General features: G+C 44.0%; 1 protein-coding gene across 1 annotated transcript in view; it reads left to right on the forward strand.

Moving 5' to 3' along the window:
- The first annotated feature begins 11728 nt into the window (after positions 1-11728).
- LOC101553579 (fructose-1,6-bisphosphatase isozyme 2) overlaps positions 11729-23050 on the forward strand; it is an 83550-nt gene continuing 72228 nt past the window's right edge. Inside the window, 2 exon segments of the mRNA XM_055124410.1 lie at positions 11729-11814; positions 17255-17369. Of these exon segments, the coding sequence (XP_054980385.1) occupies positions 11729-11814; positions 17255-17369 (201 nt within the window).

Raw genomic sequence — 23050 nt, forward strand, 5'->3', positions numbered from 1 at the left:
TCTCTCTTTTTTGCCTTATGAGTCTAAATAAGGGTTTGTCAATTTTGTTTATTCTTTTGGAGAACCAGCTCCTGTTCACATTGGTCTTTTGTATTGTTTTCTTGATTTTCATGACATTAATTTCTGCTCTGATTTTTACAATTTCCTTTCTTCTACTGACTTTAGGATAACTTTGTTGTCCTTTTTCTAGTTTCTTCAGTTGTGTTTGATTTTATTGATTTCATTGAATTGTTTGATTTCACTAATTTGAGCTTTTTCTTGTGTTATGTGCCTGTGTTGCTCTGAGCATTCATCTTAATACCACTCTTCCTCTGTCTCATAGGTACTGATAGTTTGTGTCTTCATTCAAAGAGTTATTTGATTTCTTATTTGATTTCCTGTGATCTAGTAGTTATTTAACAGTGTATTTAACCCCAAAATTTTTGGATTACCCCCACTTTCTTTTTATAATTAATTTCTACTACCATGGCACTGTGGTCTGAGAAGATACTTGATACAATACTTTTTGTATCAGTGCTCAGACCTTACTCCTAGCTCTGTGCTCAGGAATCACACTCTGCAGGCTTGGTGATCATATGTGGTGTTGGGGATCAAAGTTGCATTATGCAAGGCAAGTGACTTCCCCACTGTGCTATTGCTCCGGCCATACAATTTCTATTTTTGAAGCCTTATAGAGACTTGCATAGTGACTTGGAATATGCTCTGTCCTGAAGAATGTTCTACGTGCACTAGAGAAGAATTTTATTCAGCTTTTCAGTGGTTTAATTGACACATTTTTATATGTCAACTCATCTCAGTTTTCCCAATTCTTTGTTTAGGGTTCTTGTTTCCTTACTGATTTTTTTATCGGGTTGATCCATCCAATGATAAAAGTGGGGTATTAAAGACTCTCATTGCTAGATATGGGCTGAAAGTGGGTAAAGGACCAAACACGATAGCCTCTCTGTATATGTATTGTAAACCATTTTGCCCAAAAGTAGAGAGAGAGAGAAAGAGAGAGAGAGAGAGAGAGAGAGAGAGAGAGAGAGAGAGAGAGAGAGAGGAAAAACTGTATGCCATAGAGGCAGGTGGGGTGAGCAGGGGTGGCAGGAGGGATACTGAGTATATTGGTAGTGGAAAATGTACACTGGTGAAAGAATGGGTGCTGTAACATCGTATGAATGAAATCTGATCATGAAAGCTTTGTAACTGTGTATCTCACTGTGATTCAATAAAATTTATTACTATCACTAAAAAAATAAAGTCTCCCATTACTATTATGTTTCTACAAATGTTGTTTTTTAGGTCTGTTATCAGGTGCTTTATAAACTTTGCTGCCCCTTTGTTTGGTACGTACATGTTAATGTGAGTCAAATCCTCTTGGTGTCTTGAACTCTTAATCAGTATGTAGTGACCATCCTTTTTTTAAAACAATTTTTTGGGGGAGGGGTGCTTTTTTATGGGTCACACCCTGCAGAGTTCAAGGGTTACTTCTAGCTCCGCATTCAGAAATCACTGCTGGTGGTGCTCAGGGGACTGTATGCATGCCCAGGGCTAGCCTGGGTCGGGTCTGTCCAAGGCAAACGGCCCATCCACTGTGCTGTCGTTTCAGACTGACCATGAGTCTTTATGACTGCTTCCCGTCTTTCCACTCTGTGCATGTGTTTATGATGTGATTTTAAGTGCGTTTCTTGAAAGCAGTAGAACATAGAATTTTGTTTCTTCATCTATAAAGCCACTCTGTGCCTTTCTATGGAAGAGTTCATTCCATTATTGATGTTAATGAGTTTGAAGCCATATGTACAAGAACTTATGCCCTTTTACCATTTGGATTATATGATAATTTTTAAAAAGGAAACCATCCAATGCTTGTTGTAAGGCTGACTTGCATTAACAATGCCTCCAGCCGCTGCTCATCTGAGAATGTTTTTATTTTTCACTCAGATCTGAAAGATAGTCTTGCAGAAAAGAGGACAAATGATTGAAAGTTGCTTTCATTGAGTACTTTATTTTTGTAAAATTTCTCCCCACTTTATTTAAGCACCACGGTTTACAAAGTTGCTCATGATGATTTGTTACTAGCATTCATATTCCAACACTAATCCCACACCACTGTAATCTTCCTCATTGAGTACTTTAAATATGCCATTCCAATTCCTTCTTCCAAAATGATCACCTTGAAAGACAGCCATAGTTTTTTTAAAAATAAAAAAATCTAAATCTACCATGTCACAATACTGTTCGGAAATCCTGTTCTTTTGTATTTATACAAAGAACTAAAAACAAAAAACTTACAAAAATTTGTATAAAGATATTTATAGCATAGGGGCTGGAGCAATAGCGCAGCGGGTAGGGCATTTGCCTTGCACATGGCCGACCCGGGTTCGATTCCCAGCATCCCATATGGTCCCCCAAGCACCACCAGGAGTAATTCCTGAGTGCAGAGCCAGGAGTAATCCCTGTGCATCTCCAGATGTGGCCCAAAAAGAAAAAAAAAAAGATATTTATAGCATAATCACCAATACCTGGAAGCAACAAATGTTCTCCAGAAAGCCTCTTAAACAAATGTTGGGAAAACTATTAGCCATATGCAAAATAATAACAACCTGGGCTCCTGCAGCACTCTATCACTTGTATCACTGTGTCACTTGTCATTCTGTTGCCCATTGATTTGCTCAAGCAGGCTCCAGTAACGTCTCCGTTTATACCTGTCGCGTGCTAGTGTAGCCCAATGGTGTCTGCTCACTCCAGGAACACGAAGAGCATCAAACCATTCGTTCAGGGTCTTGACAAAGAAGTCTCACCATCTCGTAGGTGGGCGGCCAGGTGTTCTTTTGGCATCCTGTGGGATCTAGTCGGTAATGTCTCTAGTCCAGTTCTAGTCTCCAAATCGCATTGTGTCCAGCCCATCTGATTTTCAACACCTTGGCAAATGTCCCTGATTCTCGATTGTCAATGAAAGTTGGAACTCTGGATTCCTTCTCTCACTTGAGTGAAACGTGATACTCTATACACACATCACTTTATACACAATCATCTCTATACATATATACACAAACATCACTCTATACACAAGTTAATTCAAAATGGATTAAAGATCTCAATAAGATCCAAATCCTTAAAACATCAAGGAAAACATAGGCAGAACTCTCCATGACATTGACTTCAGAGTCATCTTCAATGATTTCACAGAATTGTCCAAGAAAACAGGAGCAAGAAATAAACAAATAGGACTACATCAAACTAAAAATTTCTGCACTGTGAAAGAAACTACATTAAAATAAAAAAGACACCCCTACTAAGAAGGATAAAATATCTGGTCATCATACATCTGATGAAGGGATAATATCCATCTATGTGATAATATTTATAAAGCACTCACAAAACTTATAAACAAAAACAACCCCATAAAATAGGAAAAGGAGATAAACTTCCTCAAAGAAAATATACAACTAACCAATAGGTACGTGAAAAAGCGCACCACTTATCAAGGGAAATGCAAATCAAAATGACCATGAGATGTTCATGCCAGCGAGACTGACATACACCAAAAGAACTAGTAACAACCAGTGTTGGTAATGATGTGGCAAAAGAAAACTCCTTCCACTGTTAATGAAAATGTCATTTAGTTCATCTTCTATGAAAAAAGGTATGAGAGTTTTCAAAAAAATTAAGAATGAGCTTCCTTAGGACCCACTGATTCTATTTATTGGCAACTACTCCAAGGTACAAGACATTAATTAGAAAAGATATTACACTCCTTAGCTAATTAAACATGAATATTATTAGCATATTTAATGCTAATCACACAGCCAAAATCTGGAAAGAACCCGTGTCCAAAATCAAACAAATGGATAAAATTAATTGTGGTAGATAGGCACAATGAACTGTTACTCAGCTCTAAGAAAAAAATGAAATGTTGCAGTTCACTGGAACTAAGATGGAACTGGAAGGTATCATAATGAGCAAAGTGAAATCACAAAAGAAAGATAAATACCAAATGACCAGTTTTATATGCAGACTATAAAAATATAGTAAATGAATAAAAAGTATTTTAATAAAAATAGAACCTGAGAGGTCAATCTATTGAACTGAATTTGCTAAATGAAGGTATTGCATTAACCAGCTTTGAGTTATACTACATATCTATAATAATTGAAACTTTAACACTGTAACAAATATAAATGCACAGACCAATGAAACAGAATTGAAAGTCCTGAGTTAAACCCCCAAATTTATAGTCATTTGCTCTTTGACAAAGGAGGTAAGTATATGAAGTGGAGCAAAGACAGTATTGAGAAATGGTTTGGAAAAATGAATAGAATCATTCTTGTTAGGGTGATAGTGCAACAAGATACAGCACTTGCCTTGCAAACGCTGACCTGAGTTCAATCCCCAGCATTCCTTATGGCCCCTGAGCAGGAGTAATTCCTGCATGCAGAGCCAAAAGTGGATTCAAGACCATGAGGTTATACCAGAATCCATGAATTAGTTAATGAATTTATTAAGAAAAATAGGAGCTGGAGTGATAACACAGCAGGTAGGGCGTTTGCCTTGCACGCGGCCAACCGACCCGGGTTCAATTCCCAGCATCCCATATGGTCCCCTGAGTACCGCCCCGGGGTTATTCCTGAGTGCAGAGCCAGGAGTAACCTCTGAGCATCACCAGGTGTGACCCAAAAAGCAAAAAAAATAAATAAATAAATAAATAAAATAAATAATTGGCAGAACTCTCCAGGAAATAAACCTCAGAGGTGTCCACAGGGATACCACAGGAACAAAGACAACAAAAAATAAACAAATGGGACTACATCAAATTGAAAAGCTTCTAAACCACAAAAGAAACTAAAGCAAAAATTAAAAAGGCATAATATCTCAGATTAAGATCTAAAAAGCTCACAAAACTCAAGAACAAAAAATCCAACTGAGAGATTTTTGCAAAAAATAAATCCCGCAAAAGACCAACAAGCTGCAGAGAAGCCTCCGGACCCCACACCAGGCTGACTCTCATCCAGGACACCCCGGAGTTTGTAGATAAGCTACCACTGCCCAAACAGAGCCCTGGCAGCCAAAACCTCCAGGCTCCAATCAGACTCCACAGGCTCAGGACAAGCCTCATTCAGGAATGAATCTGTGCTCAGGTATGCAGGTTTTGTGACTGAAATCTCCAGGCTCTCATGGAGTCAGGGATGGGGGTTCTCCCACTCTCACCCTGCTCTTCCAGGAGCCTGGCAGTCATGCCCACAAACTGCCTCTGGCATATCTGAGTTCATTAACTGTCCATGATCCAGAGACTCATAAATAAATCTCAAAAGAGCGCAACAAGCTGCAAAGATGCTTCTGAATCCCAAAGTCACCATCCAGTTAAAAGTTTAACTCCAGCTGTATCATCCCATTCAAAATTTTAGAATTCCTCGAGTGACATCTCAAACTCTACAGCACTGATATACTAGGGGTAGCACACCACATTGTAAGGGAAGTAGAAAGCAACCAATCTTGATTAAAAAAATATTAATACATAATGCTTAACTTGTAACAACATCTTAGTAATCTCTCATACAAGAGTTTAATGGCTCTAGGGTGAGATACAACAATCTTCACACACTTTCTTCTAAGGAAATCTTTTTGATCATTTTTAGCGAATTATTGATAATAAGTAACATAAAATAAATTATTTAAGGCCTACTATTAGGGAAAACTTTGTGGTGGTTGGGAAAATTTAAAATAATGGTGTTGAGGGGCTGGAGCGATAGCACAGCGGGTAGGGCATTTGCCTTGCACGCGGCTGACCCAGGTTCAAATCCCAGCATCCCATATGGTCCTCTGAGCACCGCCAGGAATAATTCCTGAGTGCAGAGCCAGGAGTAACCCCTGTGCGTCGCCGGGTGTGACCCCCCAAAAAAAAAGCCAAAAAAAATGGTGGTGAGAAGGTGCAATGGTGGTGGGATTGGTGTTCGAATATGAAATGTAAAAGTCATCATGAATGACTTTATAAAAATAAAAATTGTTTTAAAAGAAAAAAACCAACAAGTCCCCCATACACGAAAGAGAGGAGATGAACAGACACTTCCCCAAACATGATACACAGATGCCAATAGTCATATTAAGAATCGATCATTATCATTTACTCCTAGGGAAATTCAAATCAGAACAATAATAAGATATCATCTTACATCAGTGTGGATGGTGTATACTAAAAAGTCTGGAATTAACCAGTGTTGGTGGGGTTGGGAGGAGAAAGAAACCCTTCTTTGCTTTTGGCCGGAATGTTGTCTGGTGCGATCTCTATGAGAAGCAGAATAGAGATCTCTCAAAAACAGGAACTAGAACTCCCATGGGACTTCCAAACACACATTGATACCCCTCAAACACAGAAACATTAATATTAATATGAAAGAACCAATATTCATTTTAGCACTTATTATAATGGACACGATATGGAAACAACCCAAATGCCCAACTATGGATGAATGAATCAAGAAGTTGTGAGTTATATGGAATACTATGCAGCTCTAGGTAAAAGAACAAAATCATGCAATTTGCCACACAAAAATGAAACTAGAGGCTATTGTGCTGATGAGGTCAGTCCAAAGGAAAGGTGTAGATACAGAATGATGTCGCTCATGTGTAAGATTTTAAAATTTTCAGTGGAAGAGCAACAAAGGAGGGATTAGTCCACCTTTATTCCAATGCCAAGGATACATTGGTGACCACAAAATTATCTGTGGCTTTGCTGTGTCAGAGAGAGCACCAAGAGCAGCTGAACTGAAGAATTAGCCCACAGAACTGAGTTTACGGGGAGCAGGTGGGGGAAGAGGTTAATAGGAGGGGCCTTCGGGACCTCTGTGATGGGAAGTGGATATTCTGGTGGTGAGGTGTTGGAACAGTGCCTGTGTGAACCCATGATTAACAGGATTGTGAATCATAGTACCTCAATAAATATTTTAAAAACAAAAATAAAGCTCTTATGTTTGAAGTGTATAAGTGCTGTTATCCTATGGGTGCAAGCATGTAGATGTTTATGATTGCACATTTCTTTTTTTTAAATAAATTATTTATTTTTAATTAGTGAATCAACGTGAGGGTACAGTTACAGATTTATACATTTTTGTGCTCATGTTTCCCCCATATAAAGTTCGAGAACCCATCCCTTCACCAGTGCCCATTCTCCACCACCAGTAAACCCAGCATCTCTCCCACCCTCCCCATTCCCGTCTCCCCCCACCCCACAATGCCACTATCGCAGGGTATTCCCTTTTGTTCTCTCTCTCTGATTAGGTGTTGTGGTTTGCAGTAAAGGTGTTGAGTGGCCATTGTGTTCAGTCTCTAGTCTACATTTGGCATGCATCACCCCTCCCCCGCATGACCTCCAACCACATTTTACTTGGTGTTCCCTTCTCTGAGTTGCCCAGAATGAGAGACCAGCCTCCAAGCCATGGAGACAACCTCCTGATACTTATTTCTACTAATCTTGGGTGTCAGTCTTATAGTATATTATTCTATATTCCACAGATGAGTGCAATCTTTCTATGTCTGTCTCTCTCTTTCTGACTCATTTCACTTAGCATGATACTTTCCATGCTGATCCACTTATATGCAAACGTCATGACCTCATTTTTTCTAACATCTGCATAGTATTCCATTGTATAGATGTACCAGAGTTTCTTCAACCAGTCATCTGTTCTAGGGCAGTCGGGTTTTTTCCAGATTCTGGCTATTATAAACAGTGATTGCACATTTCTTGCTCTGTTCTGATTTTTTATAATGAAGTCTCTCCTAAATTGAAAACACTTTCAAAAATAAGCATATGCTGGGATCACAGATGAGAGTATGTGTAAACAACTAAGAGTTTTGCAGCAAAATATAGCTCCTCACTTTGTGCTTTAGTGACACATTCTACATTATTTTCTCTTTTAGTGGTGGGTGCTACACCACAAGCCCAGATTTCCTCAACGGTTAGAGAAGTTGATGGTCCTTATCTATTAAACTAAGATCTGTGAGCAGTGTTTGCTGACACAGCAAAGCCACAGATAATTTTGTGGTCACCAGTGTGTCCTTAGCACTGGAATAAAGGTGAACTGATAGCTTCTTTCCCTTTCCGTCCTTACCAAGGCTGTTGTAGGAAGTTTCACTCTGAGGCGTGCCCTGAAAGAACTTTGTTATATTCCAAAATGTCATCAACAATAACCTATAGATCCTGGGTAATTTGAACTTCTAACACTTATTACTGCTGCTCCAAGCTGGCAGCTTGAGCTGGCAATGCTAAAGAGATCCCTTCACAGGAAAGAGGTTGGCTGCCGAGAGAGGACACCGCCATTTCTCCCTCTTAGTCTCCAAATCATTTCATCTTCGGCTCATCCCTAGCCTCCATGGCATAGTTAGTGTTTTTCTAGTTGAGGTCTTGGTTTTATTTTATTTTTTACCTTCAATATTTTTGTTTGTTTTGTTTGGAGGCCACACCCAGCAGTGCTCAGGGCTTTCTTCTGGCTCTCAACTCAGGGATCACTCCTGGCAGTACTCAGGGGACCATGTGTGGGGCCATTGGATCGAATCGGAATCAACTGTGCGAAAGGCAAACACCCTACACACAGTACTATCTCTCTGGTCCTAATTTTACTTCTAATCTTTTGTGAATAGGTATTTTTAGAAAACATTACAGGATTACTAGAAAGACCAATAAATACATTAAAAAGTTGCTAAATGTCACCATAATTAGAGAAATACCAATCAAATATAACATTATATACAAATATACTGATCCTACACTTGATCTTAGCCAAAAAGCCAAGAAGCTTGGCAGTCACACCCTGAAACTGCCCCCGGTGCCATGTAGTCCCATCAACAGCCAAGATCCAGAGACTATATAACAAAGCTCTCAGAAGCGCGCAGCCACAAGACCTCTGATAGTCTAGCCCACTGATGTGTCTAAAGCAGCACACATGTGTTTGGTTTTAACATGTTTGCTTGTATTCTCTGATATACATTCTTCATCCCTCTCGGAGAGTCCAGCAAGCTACCGAGAGTATCCCGCCCACACAGAAGAGCCGGGCAAGCTCCCCTCGGTGTATTCAATATGCCAAATACAGTAACAATAACAGGTCTCATTCCCTTGACCCTGAAAGAGCCTCCAGTCATCATTGGGAAAGACGAGTAAGGAGAGGCTGCTAAAATCGCAGGGCTGGGATTAATGGAGACGTTGCTGGTGCCTGCTCGAGCAAATCGATGAACAATGGGATGACAGTGACAGTGACATACAAATAAACACTCACTAGGATGCCAGCAATGTTTTTAAAAAGTAAGTATGCATTGACAAGCTTGTGAAGACATTGGGATCTTTGTGAACTTCTTGTGACTTTGGGATCCATGCAAAATGGTGCAGCCACTATCGAAAATGAAATAGTTGTTCCTCAAGAAGTTACACAAAGATGGGGCTGAAGCAATAGCACAGCGGGTAGGGCATTTACCTTGCACGTGGCAGACCTGGTTTAGATTCCCAGCATCCCATATGGTCCTCTGAGCACTGCCAGAGGTGATTCCTGAGTGCAGAGCTAGGAGTGACCCTTGTGCATTGCTGGGTGTGACCCAAAAAGAAAAAGTAAAAGAAAAAAAAAAAGAACTGCCACATGTTCCTGTAACACACCCCCCACAAAAAATTAAATTCATGAAGAGATTTAGCAATATTTTCCCACCCAAGTTCACATTAGCAGGAATTATTATTTATAATATTAATGCTTACAATATTAATTCTATTATTCAAAATATTGGCATTATTCATAATAAACAGAAATTACCTGATGCTGTCAACAAATAAATATATAAACAAATGTGGTAAATACAAAATATAAAATATTATTCATCTTTTAAAAAAGGGGAGACTGGAGAAATTGTACAGCAGGTAGGGCACTTGCCTTGCACGTAGCTGACAAAGGTTTGATTCTAGGCAGCCCATATGGACCCCCAAGTCTCACCAGGAGTAATTACTGAACCCAAAGCCAGGGGTAACCCTGAAGCATCACCTGGTGTGGGTCAAAACCAAAAATAAATAAATGAAGAAGGAAATTCAAATTCAGGCTGCAACATGGGAAAAACACTTGTTAAGTTATGTTGAAAAAATCATGATGTTAAGACTAAGTAAAATAAGCAAAACACAGAGGGACAGAGTAGTACGTATATGTGTTTATGAAGTAAATAAAATAGAGACAGAAAGTAAAATGAAGTTGTCGGGGTCTGGGTGTATAGAGGGAAATAAAGGCAAGTTAGTGTTTAATAAGTGCAGAGTTTCACTTTGGGAAGATGAAAAAGCTCTGAAGACAAATCATGCTGACTTGAGCACAACACTGAATGAGCATTGTATGCCCCAAACAGTTAGAATCTCAAAACTGATGGAAAAATGAAGTAGCTCTATGTTCAGTTATGTGAATTTTAACATATAAATATCTAAGCTGCCATTGCCATAAACAGGATGCAAAACAGTTCCATCAGCATCTGTTCATCCATCCCTCCTGACCTCCCTCTCTGTTGACAAATCATGAACTTTTGACACTGGCACCTTTCGCCCAAACATATGCCTTTGGAATTCTTCCTTATGAGTGCCACATGCAACAATAATTTGTTCCTTTTTATTGAATAGTTTTCCATTTGTACATATATTACAGTTTTTCCACTCACCAGGGAAGACCATGTGTTTCATGGTTTCTGGAAGTTACAAACAGCTGTTTGCCTTGCACACAACTGACCCAGGTTTGATCCCTGGCATCCCATAAGGTCCCCCAAGCACTACCAGAAGTGATCCCTGAGTGCAGAGCCAGGAGTAATCCCTGAGCATTGCTAGATGTGGCTCCCCAAACAAACAAAGAAACAAACAAAAATAAAGCAAGGAAAAGTGCGTTCCATGCAAACCACTGAGCCAGAAGAACAGTCAGTGACAAACCCACATGCCCAAGTGTGATCCCTGCAACTGTGCTGGCATCTCGGACCAGAAGGGATACAATCTCTAGCCTGATCCCAAGTGCATGTGACCTTTGCTCCTGGTAGCAAGAACAATGGCAACAGGACTGGAGAGATAGTACAGAGGGTAGGATGCTTGTCTTGTATGCATTTGGCCCAGGTTTGATCCCTGGCATCGCATATGGTCCCTGAGCACTGCCAGGAGTGATTCCTGAGTGTGGAGCCAGCAGTAACCCCTGTGCACCTCTAGGGCCCCCCCTGAAAAATGGCAACAGAGGCCAGAGCAATAGTAGAGTGAGTAGGGAGCCTACCTTGCATGTGGCCAAGAAGGTTTCAATCCCTGACATCCCATATGGTCCCCAAACACTGTTAAGTGATTCTGGGGCTGAAGCGATAGCACAGCGGGTAGGGCATTTGCCTTACACATGGCCAACCTGGGTTTGATTCCCAGCATCACATACTGTCCCCTGAGCACCACCAGGGGTGACTCCTGAGTGCAGAGCCAGGAGTGACCCCTGTGCATCGCCAGGTGTGACCCAAAAAGCAAAAAAAAAAAAGTGATTCTGAATGAAGAGTCAGGAGTACCCCCTGAGCATCGCTGGGTATGTCCCCCAAATAAACAAGCAAACAAACAAGAACAATGTCAACAGGGAAAATAATTTTAAAAATACTAAAATGTTCAGACATAGCACTTCCTCTTCTGGAACTCTTTCCTTGAGTTAAGGGGTTATGCTAGGAAATACCCCAAGGTTCTGTGAGTCCTTGACCTGTAGTCACTGGGGTAGACACTGTGGGTGAATCGATGACTCACTTCTTCATTGGCATCTTAAGGGAAGGGAAGTATGTTGGGATGGACCCTTTAGTTGTGGGACTTGTCACTGTATCCAGGTAGACAAAGTCAGAATTTAGTTATATGGTAGGACACCTAGCTGCTAATAGAGAACTACTTGGTGTCAGAAGTGTTGCATGATAATTTAAAGAGAAACACAAAATGGGGCTGGAGAGATAGCACAGCGGGTAGGGCGTTTGCCTTGCACGCGGCCGACCCGGGTTCAAATCCCAGCATCCCATATGGTCCCCTGAGCACGGCCAGGGGTAATTCCTGAGTGCAGAGCCAGGAGTAACCCCTGTGCATCGCCAGGTGTGACCCAAAAAGAAAAAAAAAAGAAAGAAACACAAAAGGTTTGGTCAGGGAGGGCTGAAACATCGCATGGTATTCCAAAACCACCAAGAGTGACCCCTGAGCACTGCTGGGTATGACTCAAAATTAAAAGAATAAGAAACACACATAAAACCTCACTTTGTTCTTCACTCTGAGATACATGGACAGTGCTGTGGACATTATTCTATTTTCATGAGATAGAAACAAGAAAGCAAAAACCAACAGACCAAGATGAAGGAAAAGAGAGAAACCCCTAATGGAACCATGAATAACACCCACGTATATTCAAACTCATGAGAAATTATGAGTGATTCAAACAAATGAGAGACCCAATAAAATGAGGTGCTTCACTAAAATGGCTCATCATCTATTTAAATGACATCTTCATTACCTTCATTCCTAATGACCTCCCCATCCCCATAAGATATGGGGATGGGGAGGTCATTAGGAAAGACACAGTAAACTAGGGCATGTCCATTATTCAGATTTTAGTTGGTTGTCTTCTCCTCTGATGAAGAGTGGGAAATATTTTGGGCCAGAAAGATAGTACAGTGGGTAGGAAATTTGCATTGCTTGCAGCCAACCTGGGTTCAATCCCACAGGATCCCATGAACACCACGAGTGACCCCTGAGTGATCCCTGAGTGCAGAGCAGAAGTATTCTCTGATCATCACCAAGTGTGGCCCTAAAACAAAAAGGAAAAAGAAAAGAATTGAAGGTACTTCATCCCTTGTCAGAGCTTTTTCTTTAAACCTGTGCATAGAGAGGAGAGGATGATTTCCCCTACTCTCCTGGACTTTTCTGGGCTAGTTAAGCAATCATATTAATCCTGACCTGTTGGTATCAGAAAAGAACAAATTACAGATGTGTGTAGAATCCACAGAAATTTAAATTCTAAAGTAAATAGGATTTCAACAGGGATATTTTGAGCTTTAAATGAGAGGGCAGTTTAAAACATTAAATGAGAGGAGGATGAAAGGACCAGATTCTCTGCGATTAGATGTTTGCCTAGCAATAAATATAGGTTTCTCAATAGACCATTTCCTAGTAAGAACCCTAAATCTGGTTACCCCCTGAAAATATTTTTTTCAGGGAATTGAGAGATTAGTACATAAGTTTCACTTGAAACTGCAGGACTTTGACTTTAGCTCAGAGAAATCTACATGCTAAAGTGATCCACCTTGGGTAAGCCTGCTCTGGGCTTTGGGACTCAGGCAACCCTCAGGGAAAGCCCAAGAGGAGATTCAAGGACAGAAATGGCTCAAACAGGCTTTGCATACAGGAGCTCCAGGTTACCCCCGGAACCCCACGGTCCCCTGAATAATTCTGAGGGGAGCCACCGCAGAGCTGGGAGCGGACTCTGGGCACTACTGGATGTGCATCCCCCCCCCCCACACACACACAAAAGAAACAAAAACCAGCAAACATAAACTCCAAAGGAGGGGCTTCAGAGGACTGCCAGGTTTGACAGCCAGAACATTTCTGTGTACCACCACAGGGCCCAGCACAGAAGGGCCTTTTGTTTGAAACTTGTTCAAACTTGTTCTTTAGCTGACTTGATTTGCTTCCCTTAATATCTTTTGTATTAAAATAGTGATCTAGTAAGTAAACAGTTATTTATGAGTTCTCTGAGCCTTTCTGGCAAGTTAATTAAACAAGAAGAGGGTCCTTGGAAACTCTGGCTTAAAGCTCATTCAGAAGGCAGGTCAAAGACTGAATTTGTGACTGGTAACTTGAAGGGCAGCTATGAAAATCACTTATTTATAATTTTATTTTTACCTAGTCAGCCAGAAATACAAGTGAAAATCTAAATTGGGCATGTCTGACATGGATGATGGTATTACAAGGCTGATTTTTTTAATTCTGCAATGTCTGGGTAGATAGTGTCAGAATCAAAGCAAAATCTTGAACACTGTGTTTATGTCTGTGATTTTTTTGTTGATGTAGAGAAGAAGCTACCAAACATATTAGAATTGGATCCAGATATGCCTTTAGCCAGCCCTACTGTAACCCCCACATCCTGACGCTGCCCCAGCACCCACACCCACCCCCCCCACACACACACAGAGTGCCTGTACCTAATGCAGTTGTGTCATTTCTAAGGGAATGAGTGGGTAAATAGGCTAGTGGAGACTTCTATTTTTCTTTATAAACTTTTGTAGTGTTTTCTTTCCAATAAGTAGCTATTTTTGTTGTTATACATATAACACACATAACTCCTTCCCTCTCGGAGTCCCTGGCAAGCTACCAAGAGTATCCCGCCTGCACGGCAGAGGCTGGCAAGCTACCTGTGGTGTATTCGAAAAGTCAAAGACAGTAACAATAACAAGCCTCATTTCGTGTTCCTGGAGCGAGCAGACAGCATTGGGCTACACTAACACGATAAAGGGACAAATGGAGATGTTATTGGCGCCCGCTTGAGCAAATCAATGAGCAACAGGAAGACAAGTGATACAAGTGATAAATGTAAAATCTAGGTAAAGTGGTAAAATTACTGGTGTTAGGCACTATTCTTCCACTTGGGTATCTACTACCACTAATCATTTAACCACACTTTTTGTAAGTAAAAGGTCTTATTTTCAAACTTGTATGAAAGAGCCTAGCTAAGAGATCCCAGGGTTGCCACTACTTTGCTATGTGACCCACAGCACAGATACCTGTCAATTTGCATCTTCTAGCCCCTGGCAAGTCAAGATCAGTAGGAGATTTACTTGAAATAGCCCCCAAGTTTTGGTGTATTTTTTGTTGGTTGGGGTTCTGTTTTGTTTTTTCGTTTTGGGACCATACTCAACTGCTCAGGTGTTACTCCTGGCTGAGCACTCAGGAACTAGTCCTGGAAGGCTGGGGGGACCGTATGGGACGGCAAGGACCAAACCCCAGTCAGCAGTGTGCAAGGCAAAAGCCCTATTCGCTGTGCTATCTCTGGCCCTGCCTGAGTTTTTGAATGAGTGTTCTATGATTTTTTTTATCTGGATTTCTCATCTCCTCCTTGAAGATTGTGTCTTAGGATCTTAAAAAAAAAAAAAAGATTTATAAAGCCTTTAAAAAAGTCACTGGAACAAAAAAAAAGTCACTGGAACAGGGGCTGGAGCGATACCACAGCAGGTAGGGCGTTTGCCTTGCATGCGGCCGACCCGGGTTCGATTCCCAGCATCCCATATGGTCCCCTGAGCACCACCAGGAGTCATTCCTGAGTGCAGAGCCAGGAGTAACCCCTGAGTCTTTCCGGCTGTGACCCAAAAAGCCAAAAAAAAAGAAAGAAAAATGAGGTGTGATAAGACAGGCCTTCAATCCGTGGTTGCAGTGTTGTTTCCTTACAGTGGTGCCGAGGAAAGCAGCGTGGACTGACTCATATTCATTCTGAGCACTGTTACAGTTATTCTGCCACTCTCTGCCGGGCTTCCCTGCTGTGTTTCCTGCCTTTCCCAGGGTGCCCATCCCTTGCTAACGTCTCAGTACCATCCACCGATATTCAGTGAGTTTCTCTTGGCAGAACAGAGCGTACTTTTTGCAGAACTCTGACTGTGCAGCCATTCAGTATCCATCATGAACTCAGGAATTTAATAATTACATTGCTTATTTGGCTTGACTTTTCCTACCATGGGAGCAGGGAGCAGTGATAATCTACTCTCTCCAGGGCCCCAGCTTCTCCATTTGTAAAATGGAGAGGACGCTTGTGGTACTGTGACAGATTGAAAAATATATTGCTAAAAATACAGCCAATATTTATTTGGTCATTCAGATGACCAAGGTTGCTAGCGACAACTCCTCAAGCCTTTGCCTTTCCTAGAGGATGAGAGATGTCTCCATAAAAGCACAAAGGGTTTGGGGAGCTTCCAGACTGGAGGCTGGAGGACACGCGCTAATTTGCGACAGAGTGATGGGAGAGGGCATGGCCACATGTGCCGCCTCCCTATACCTTGTTCTAGGCATCACTTCCATATGCAGGTCCATATGTATCCTTTATGAATAAATCAGCGACGCAACAGGAAAAATGTTTCTCTGACTTTCATAAGCTGCTCTAAAAGATTAACAAAACCTGTGGATGGAGGTTCTGGAAAGGAGTCGGTCAGAATTACAGGTATTAGTGACGGGGGCCTGAGATGTGTGTGCATGCATTCCTGAACAAGGACGGAACCCTTTACTGTGGAACTAGAGGCCAACTCCAGGAAGTTGAGTTGAATCCTCAGGTGCACTCCAGATGCCAGACTTGCTTGTTTGTGCTGGAAAGACTGAGTATAGGCTGAACACACGCACACACAGTGATTGGCACAGGAACCCTCTCAATAGCCCTACCTCAAAAAGTTGTTTGAAGGCTTAGTGCATCCTTGTAATGATGACTTTGACAGTGCCCGCCTTAGGAGAAATGCCACCTCTTTACCGTGGTTCAGCCTAGACCCGGGAAAATTTGCCTGCTGACTGCTAGTACAGTCTGACCACAAGAGGGCAGCTGCATCCCTCGAAACAGAAGGTCGGGCGCCCACATCTTCTCCAGGACAGACTGACAGGGTCCTACTGCCAAACGTCCCATATTACACCACTTCAGATGGCTCTTTGGTAACAGACACCCGCAGTGACTGAGGAAGAAGCTTAACAAATGCAAGCTGAGGGACCAGCAAGATAGTTCAGGTTTGAAATCCTGTTGCCACACGCTCACCTGAGCTCTGAGCCCGAGTACCACTAATTGTGGACCAATAATTTATAAACAAATCAAGGCAATTTTACAGTGATCCGAAGCTCTCACCCCCCACCCATGACTGTCAGAGTAAGGGGATGCTGTTTCAAAAGCATGCTGGAAGCCATATACTTTTTTCTTGGGATGCCGGGTTTTGAACCTAAGGTCTCACACACGCAATGCAGGTGTTTTACTTCTGAACTGTATTGCTAGCCCCTGGTCCTTCCCTGCGTCATGCTGGAAAATGGTCTGCACTTCATGAATGATCTCTCTTCCCCTCCCGGTGCAAAGTGCAAAGAGATTTCAGTGAGATTGCAAACTTCTCTGGAAAAAACCAGAGAGCCTGGTACCGACATTGTTGTGAGACAGGACGTATGTGGTCTGTCATGGCCACTGAAAGGACAGGAGGGACCCAGGGGCGTCTCAGTTGTCTGGGCATCGTGGCTGGGGTCCCATCGTGGCTGGGCTCAGAGGTTTAATTTGACTTTTAGGTGTGGAGTTACAGGAAGTGTGAATGTGACAGGGGATGAGGTGAAGAAACTGGACATGTTATCCGGTTCCCTGGCGATCAACATGCTCCAGTCCTCCTCCAGCACCTGCGTGCTAGTCTGAAGAAAACGAAAAGGCGATTATTGGCGATTATTACCAAGGACAAGCCGGCCAGCGAGGCGCCTGCGCGCAGTTCCTCGAGTCACCAGTAGGAGCCGCTACTGAGTCGGCAAGGCTGGGCGTTGCCTTCCCGGGCTGGCGGGGTTTGCGGGCGCCAAGGGGGTCTCGGAGAACGACTGCGGACCGCGTCCTCGAGCTGGGTCTCCCGGCTCCGGGAAGAGGGAGGCCTCCCGGGCGGTGCTCCGAGTGCTGGCGCTGGGGGAGACGGCGGGCGGGGCCAGGGTGGGGAGAGGGGCGGCTACTCCGGGCAATTGCTCCCCGCCGGGATAGGATGGGAGCTGCCCCAGGCTAGAGGCGCCCCGCACCCGCACCCGCACCCCGCGCCCCGCACCCCACATCCCGCGCCCCGCATCCCGCGCCCCGCACCCCGCACCCCGTGTCCCCTGCCCGTCCCGCACCCCGCCCAGCCTGTACCGCATGCCGCACTGCCCGTCTGTGCTGCACTGGCTCTCAGCCCACCTCTGTTGGGGGTTTTCCCTTGTTTATCGTAAAAAGACTCCGCCGCAGACCAGTGTTGTCCAGCAAATAAGAGTGAGTCACCGACACGCCTCTGTGAGCGCAGGGAGTTTAGGGATTTGAACCTACTGTGCTGGCTGGCATCAAGTTCAGGACAAAGTAGAGGGTCCTGGGAGGAGCGGGGATCCAGCCCTCTGCTTCTCGGCTTGTCTTCACAGCCTGCCCCCCTCACCCCCAACACACACACGTGTACACATACTTCCCTAGGAGTTCCCGGGAGCTGTGGTTTCAGAACTGTTTCTGCACGCCTATTAGACCAGGAAAACAGATTCCACATCCTTTTCCCTCTCCACTCCCTCCCCAAGGCTTGAGAGGAGGCTCTTTGGTAGCAGATCTGCAGGTTGGATGACGGGGATGTGCTGCAGTCGGAAGAAGTGTTTTTTTATAGAAGAAAACAGGGAAGAGAGGTAGGGCTGCAGGCACGAGGGTGCCATAAAGAACAAGAAACCGCCTTCCTTGGCTGGTGCTGGGGGCTCGGTAAAGCTTATCTACCAACCTCAACAAAGGAAAGGGGTGGGCTTTTGCGGGAGGGTGGCCGGTTCTTATCTTTAGGTCTTGTTTTAAGGAGAGTTGTTCATGCCTAATACTGATCTTTCCCCTTTCCACTCACCATCCGTCAATTCTTCCCTGCCTCTGGGAACTGGGGCACAGGTCAGTATGGTGGGGAGGGGGCTTCTCCTGAATTAACTTGTCCTCTTTTGTGGGGATTTAAATAAAGGGAAAGCTGTTTCTGGATTTCCCTTTTGGGTAAGTGATATAGCACAAGGTAAGCCACTCGCCTTGCAGTTTGCCGACCTAGGTTTGATCCCCAGCACCACATATTGTGATCCCTGAGGGCAGACACAGAGTTAAGCCCTGAGCACTGCTTGGTGTGGCCCCTCCACCAAAGACACTTCTCTTAATGCCAAAGACACCTTTTGTCAGCTGTTCAAAGTGTGCTGACTCAGAAGTCTTTTCATTTCCTGCTTCAGAGTTGTCTTGGGCGGAAAATCTAGAATAGAACAACCAAGCCTGCAGGGAAAATATCCCTACAAAGGAAAACAATGTTCTATCTCCGGAGCACCAGTACCCATTATTTGGAAAGAAAAAAAACAACTAAGAGAAAATTGCTTAGCCACAAGCCACGTCACTTTGAGATGCAAATCCTGAGCTCTTAGGAAACGCAGAAACCCAGGTACCGCCCAGGGAAGGGAGGACCCTCAGTAACGGAGATGCCTCAGTAACGGAGATGCTGATACAAATTTGAAAGCCACTCAACAGTGCATGGCTTTCCTTGTGACAACTCCCAGTTTCATTTGTATGTATGTATAGAGCACCAGGCTCTGTGTGTGTGTGTGTGTGTGTGTGTACACACAAATTTTTAATTTTTGCTTCACTATTTTATCTCTTCCTGAAATTTTTTTCTGGGAAGGCATGGACCTGGAAGTGTTGAGGTGAGGACTGACTTCTGTACCTGCGAAGAGCAACAATTCCTTGCTCTGGCCTGAGTCTATGGCTTTCAGAGAACTTGGGTAGTGGGACCCATTCCTGCACCTGGGAGAGCAAGCAGCCTCAGGTGCAGTTTGACTGTTGCCTCCTGGATGCAGCATCTATGCTGCTCAGTGCTCATGGCAGAGTGTACAAAGTGTTAAGAGCTCATGGCAGACTTGCCAGGCCTGACCCATGTCTAGAGTTTCCCGGGTTGCTAAGGTAGGTTGGGCAGAGAGGTAGAAGTTGGGTCTGAGCATCTTCATAACTCTGAAAACATCAAAGAACCTGGGATATGGACTAAGACAAAGACCCACTGCCCCACTTCTGTATCATCTTCCACAATCTTAAGGAGACCTCTGGGAAATTGCAGCAATGTTTAGAATTTAGGATGGTGGCAGCTAAAATGGAAACACTCTTGACAGCTAGCGAGGGAAAGCAGGCTCCCACTTTTATGTCTGCTTGCTCCTTGTTTGGGTGTCCAGGGGCTATTCCTGGCTCTCAGGAATCACTTCTGGAGGGTGTGGGGGACATATAAGATGTCACTGTCAATCCCCCTTCTCAAAGACAAGAGTGTTTTGACTGTTTTGTGCTTCCTGCTGAAGGGGACCCAGGAGAGTCCCAGAGCAGTCAGGACCCTAAGAGGAGGCCAGGGATGCCACCCCTCAGCCCCTGAGATCCATGTGAACCACGTCTGCAGTCAGGGCCTCCAGCCTGGAAGAGACAGGTTGCAGGCAGAAATAGCTGAGCTTTGGGGAAATAAAAAAGGAAGGAGAGACTGCCCAGTCCAGAAACAGCCCAAAGGCAAGAGGACAGGCCACATCTTTTTGAAATGCAAAGCTTGAGTGCTTTGGAAATTTGGAGCTGAGGTTGCACAGATGAGGAAATCTGAGGCCCCACCAGAGAAGGGCGGATCCCTCCAAAAAGGAGAAGCTAAATGCCAGGCTTTCCTCGGGACAAGGTCAGAGGTAACTTTTCCTTTTTTTAAAATTTTTTGGTTTTTTGGCTTTTGGGGTCACACCCAGAGATGTTCAGGAATTACTCCTGGTGGTGCTGGGGGTGGACCTATGGGATGCCAGGGATCTATCTCGAACCCAGGCCGGCTGCATACAAGGCAAGCACCCTAAACACCCCACTTGCTGTATGATTGACCCAGTCCAGACCAAGACCATGTGGAGAAATTATATATATATATATATATACATATATATATATATGTATATATATATATATATATATAACCTCCTCCAAAGAGCCATTCAAACCTATTTGTTTTTTGAAGCCTGTGTTCTCTCTTGAACATGTTCTCTCTGTTTCTCTGACCACCCTCCCCCCATATCTCTCTAAATTTCTTTTAATAAAAACTATTTTGCTTCACTATTTTTCCTTCTCCTGAAATCCTTTTCTGCGAGGGACGGTGATGGGCCTTAAACACCTGTGCTGAGATGAGAACCAGTGTTTCTTTCCTGGAGGAACTTGCTCCAGCCTGAGCCCACGGCTCCCAGAGAACTCGGGTGACGGGGCCCAGTTCCCGTCTGAAGCAGCTTCAGGTGAGGCCTCGTGATGTGATGGTGGGCATGGCCATCCATGCTGTGTTAGCGCAGAGCTCACTTGTCCCATGTGACCCATGCCAACTAGTCCCCTGGGTGACCGAAGTGGGTTGAGCAGAGCAGTGGGGATGTTTTTCTTGAGCGTCCTTGCTCTCCGCTTTACCACGCCTCGTGCAGCAAACACGTCTGACAAGGCTAGATGGGCCGGACCTGTTAATAATAACAGAGAGAGACCCACCAGGAGATGGAGGAAGGGCAAGACCCGGCAACCAAGACAGAAAAATGTTCCATAATACTTAGCTCTGAGAAGTCTCTCTCAGTTTTGTTCCCAGAGTTTCAATTTTTTTAGAGAGCCATATTACCAAAACAATTCCCTTTCCAAATTTACTTCTAGTTTATGGAATGGTTTGCTTTTAATACATTTGGTTGCTTATTTTACACATACACAGCAAGACTAGAAGCTTTTTATTTGGGGGTTCCTCCTAATTTGTTGAGATCTTGGGACCTGTGAGCAGAGGACTGCTATTAACCAAGATATCAAACCCACCTGTCGAGTTCCCCAGACTGGAACAAAGATCAGATAAGCACAGTGAACTAGATGGAGTGGCCTGGAGGGCAGGAGTCTCATCCCTGTCATCCAGTCCCCAGGTTTCTCTTTTTATCTTTCTGGTTTAGGGGCCACACATGCTTGTGCTCAGGGTTTATACCTGCCTCCATGTGATGCTGGCAGGTCCCCAGCTGACTTACATGAAGGGGAGAGGAGGGAGGCAGCAGCCTTGAGAAGGGACCTGCCACCTGCTCCCCATCCACCTCTGCCACCCAGGAATGGCTGCATATCCAACGCTGATAAAGTCTGCAGTAAGCCCTACACGGAACGGACCTCATGGCCCACCAGTCCTACTGGGTAGCCGTCAAGCCATACTTGATGTCCACTTGTTCTGCTTGGCACAGGGCTGACCCCCACCACCCGATTTCTTGGGGAGCTGTGGGCTCCGGCTGGAAGGAGGCACTGCTCTTTGTAGGAAAGGAAGTCCAGTCCTAGGCCTACCAGGCCTTTTAGGCCTTTTGCCTTTCTCTCAGAAAAGAATTTCAGGAGGAACACGCAGTCAACCTGGGCTCATTCCCCAGCACCACATATGGTCACCTGAGCCCCACCAGGAATAATCCCCTCATTACGGAGCCAGGAGTCAGCCTCAGCACTGTCAGTGTGATCCAAAACACAAAAACAACAACAACAAAAGAATTCAACAGGGGGGCTGGAGCAATAGCAGAGCGGGTATGCCCTTGTCCCCTACTTCCTGAGCCCCCTGCACTGCCTCTCATCTGTCTCATCTCTCCCCTGCTCCCCCTCCTACTCCCAACTTCTTCCTTTTCTGTCCTTCTCCTCCCTATACACTGGGGTCATGGGTGATCTAGGCATCCCCACTTTAAGACATTGCATCCCCTTGTCAGTTATTCTAAATGCCACGTGTGTTTATTCTCTTCTGACTTACTTAATTTAACATGATATCCTCCAGTTCCACTCATGTTGCAGCAAATCACATGGTTTCGTTGTTCTGTTGTAAGAGGAGTTTGCTTAATCAAGCACAAGGAGACAATCTAGGGCAGGATTGTAAAAAACTTCGCATGCTGAAGGGTGTGTGTTCAAGGGCTCTCCGGGCGGCTCTCTCTCACCGTCCGTGTTCGGTGCTCTCGAGCCACTGTGTATGGGCTGGATCAGAACAACTGTTGGCCAAGGACAGGCGAAGGAAGAACAAGGACCAACCTAGTTGCTGATTAGTTACCATTTATTCAATCTTTCGTCTCTCTCATCTCAGCACTCTTCCTTCCTAGCTCCTCACTCCTCCATCCCACCTCTCTGGATTCTTCTCCCTCTTCACTAGTCTCTCCCCCTACTTGTCTCTCTCCACCTTAGCCTCTAGGCGACACACAGTCTGGTAGCAAAATCAACATAAGAAAGCCCTCCCTGACTAATCGCAGACAAAATACCTCTTAAGGTGTTTTTCTCTTTTCTTCAGTCCAAAAACTCCATCAACATCTTAATACTAGTTATTTTTGTACGGACACAATAAGAGATACATTGAG

This window comes from Sorex araneus, chromosome 2 (genome assembly GCF_027595985.1).
Source record: "Sorex araneus isolate mSorAra2 chromosome 2, mSorAra2.pri, whole genome shotgun sequence".
Classification (NCBI taxonomy): Eukaryota; Metazoa; Chordata; class Mammalia; order Eulipotyphla; family Soricidae; genus Sorex; species Sorex araneus.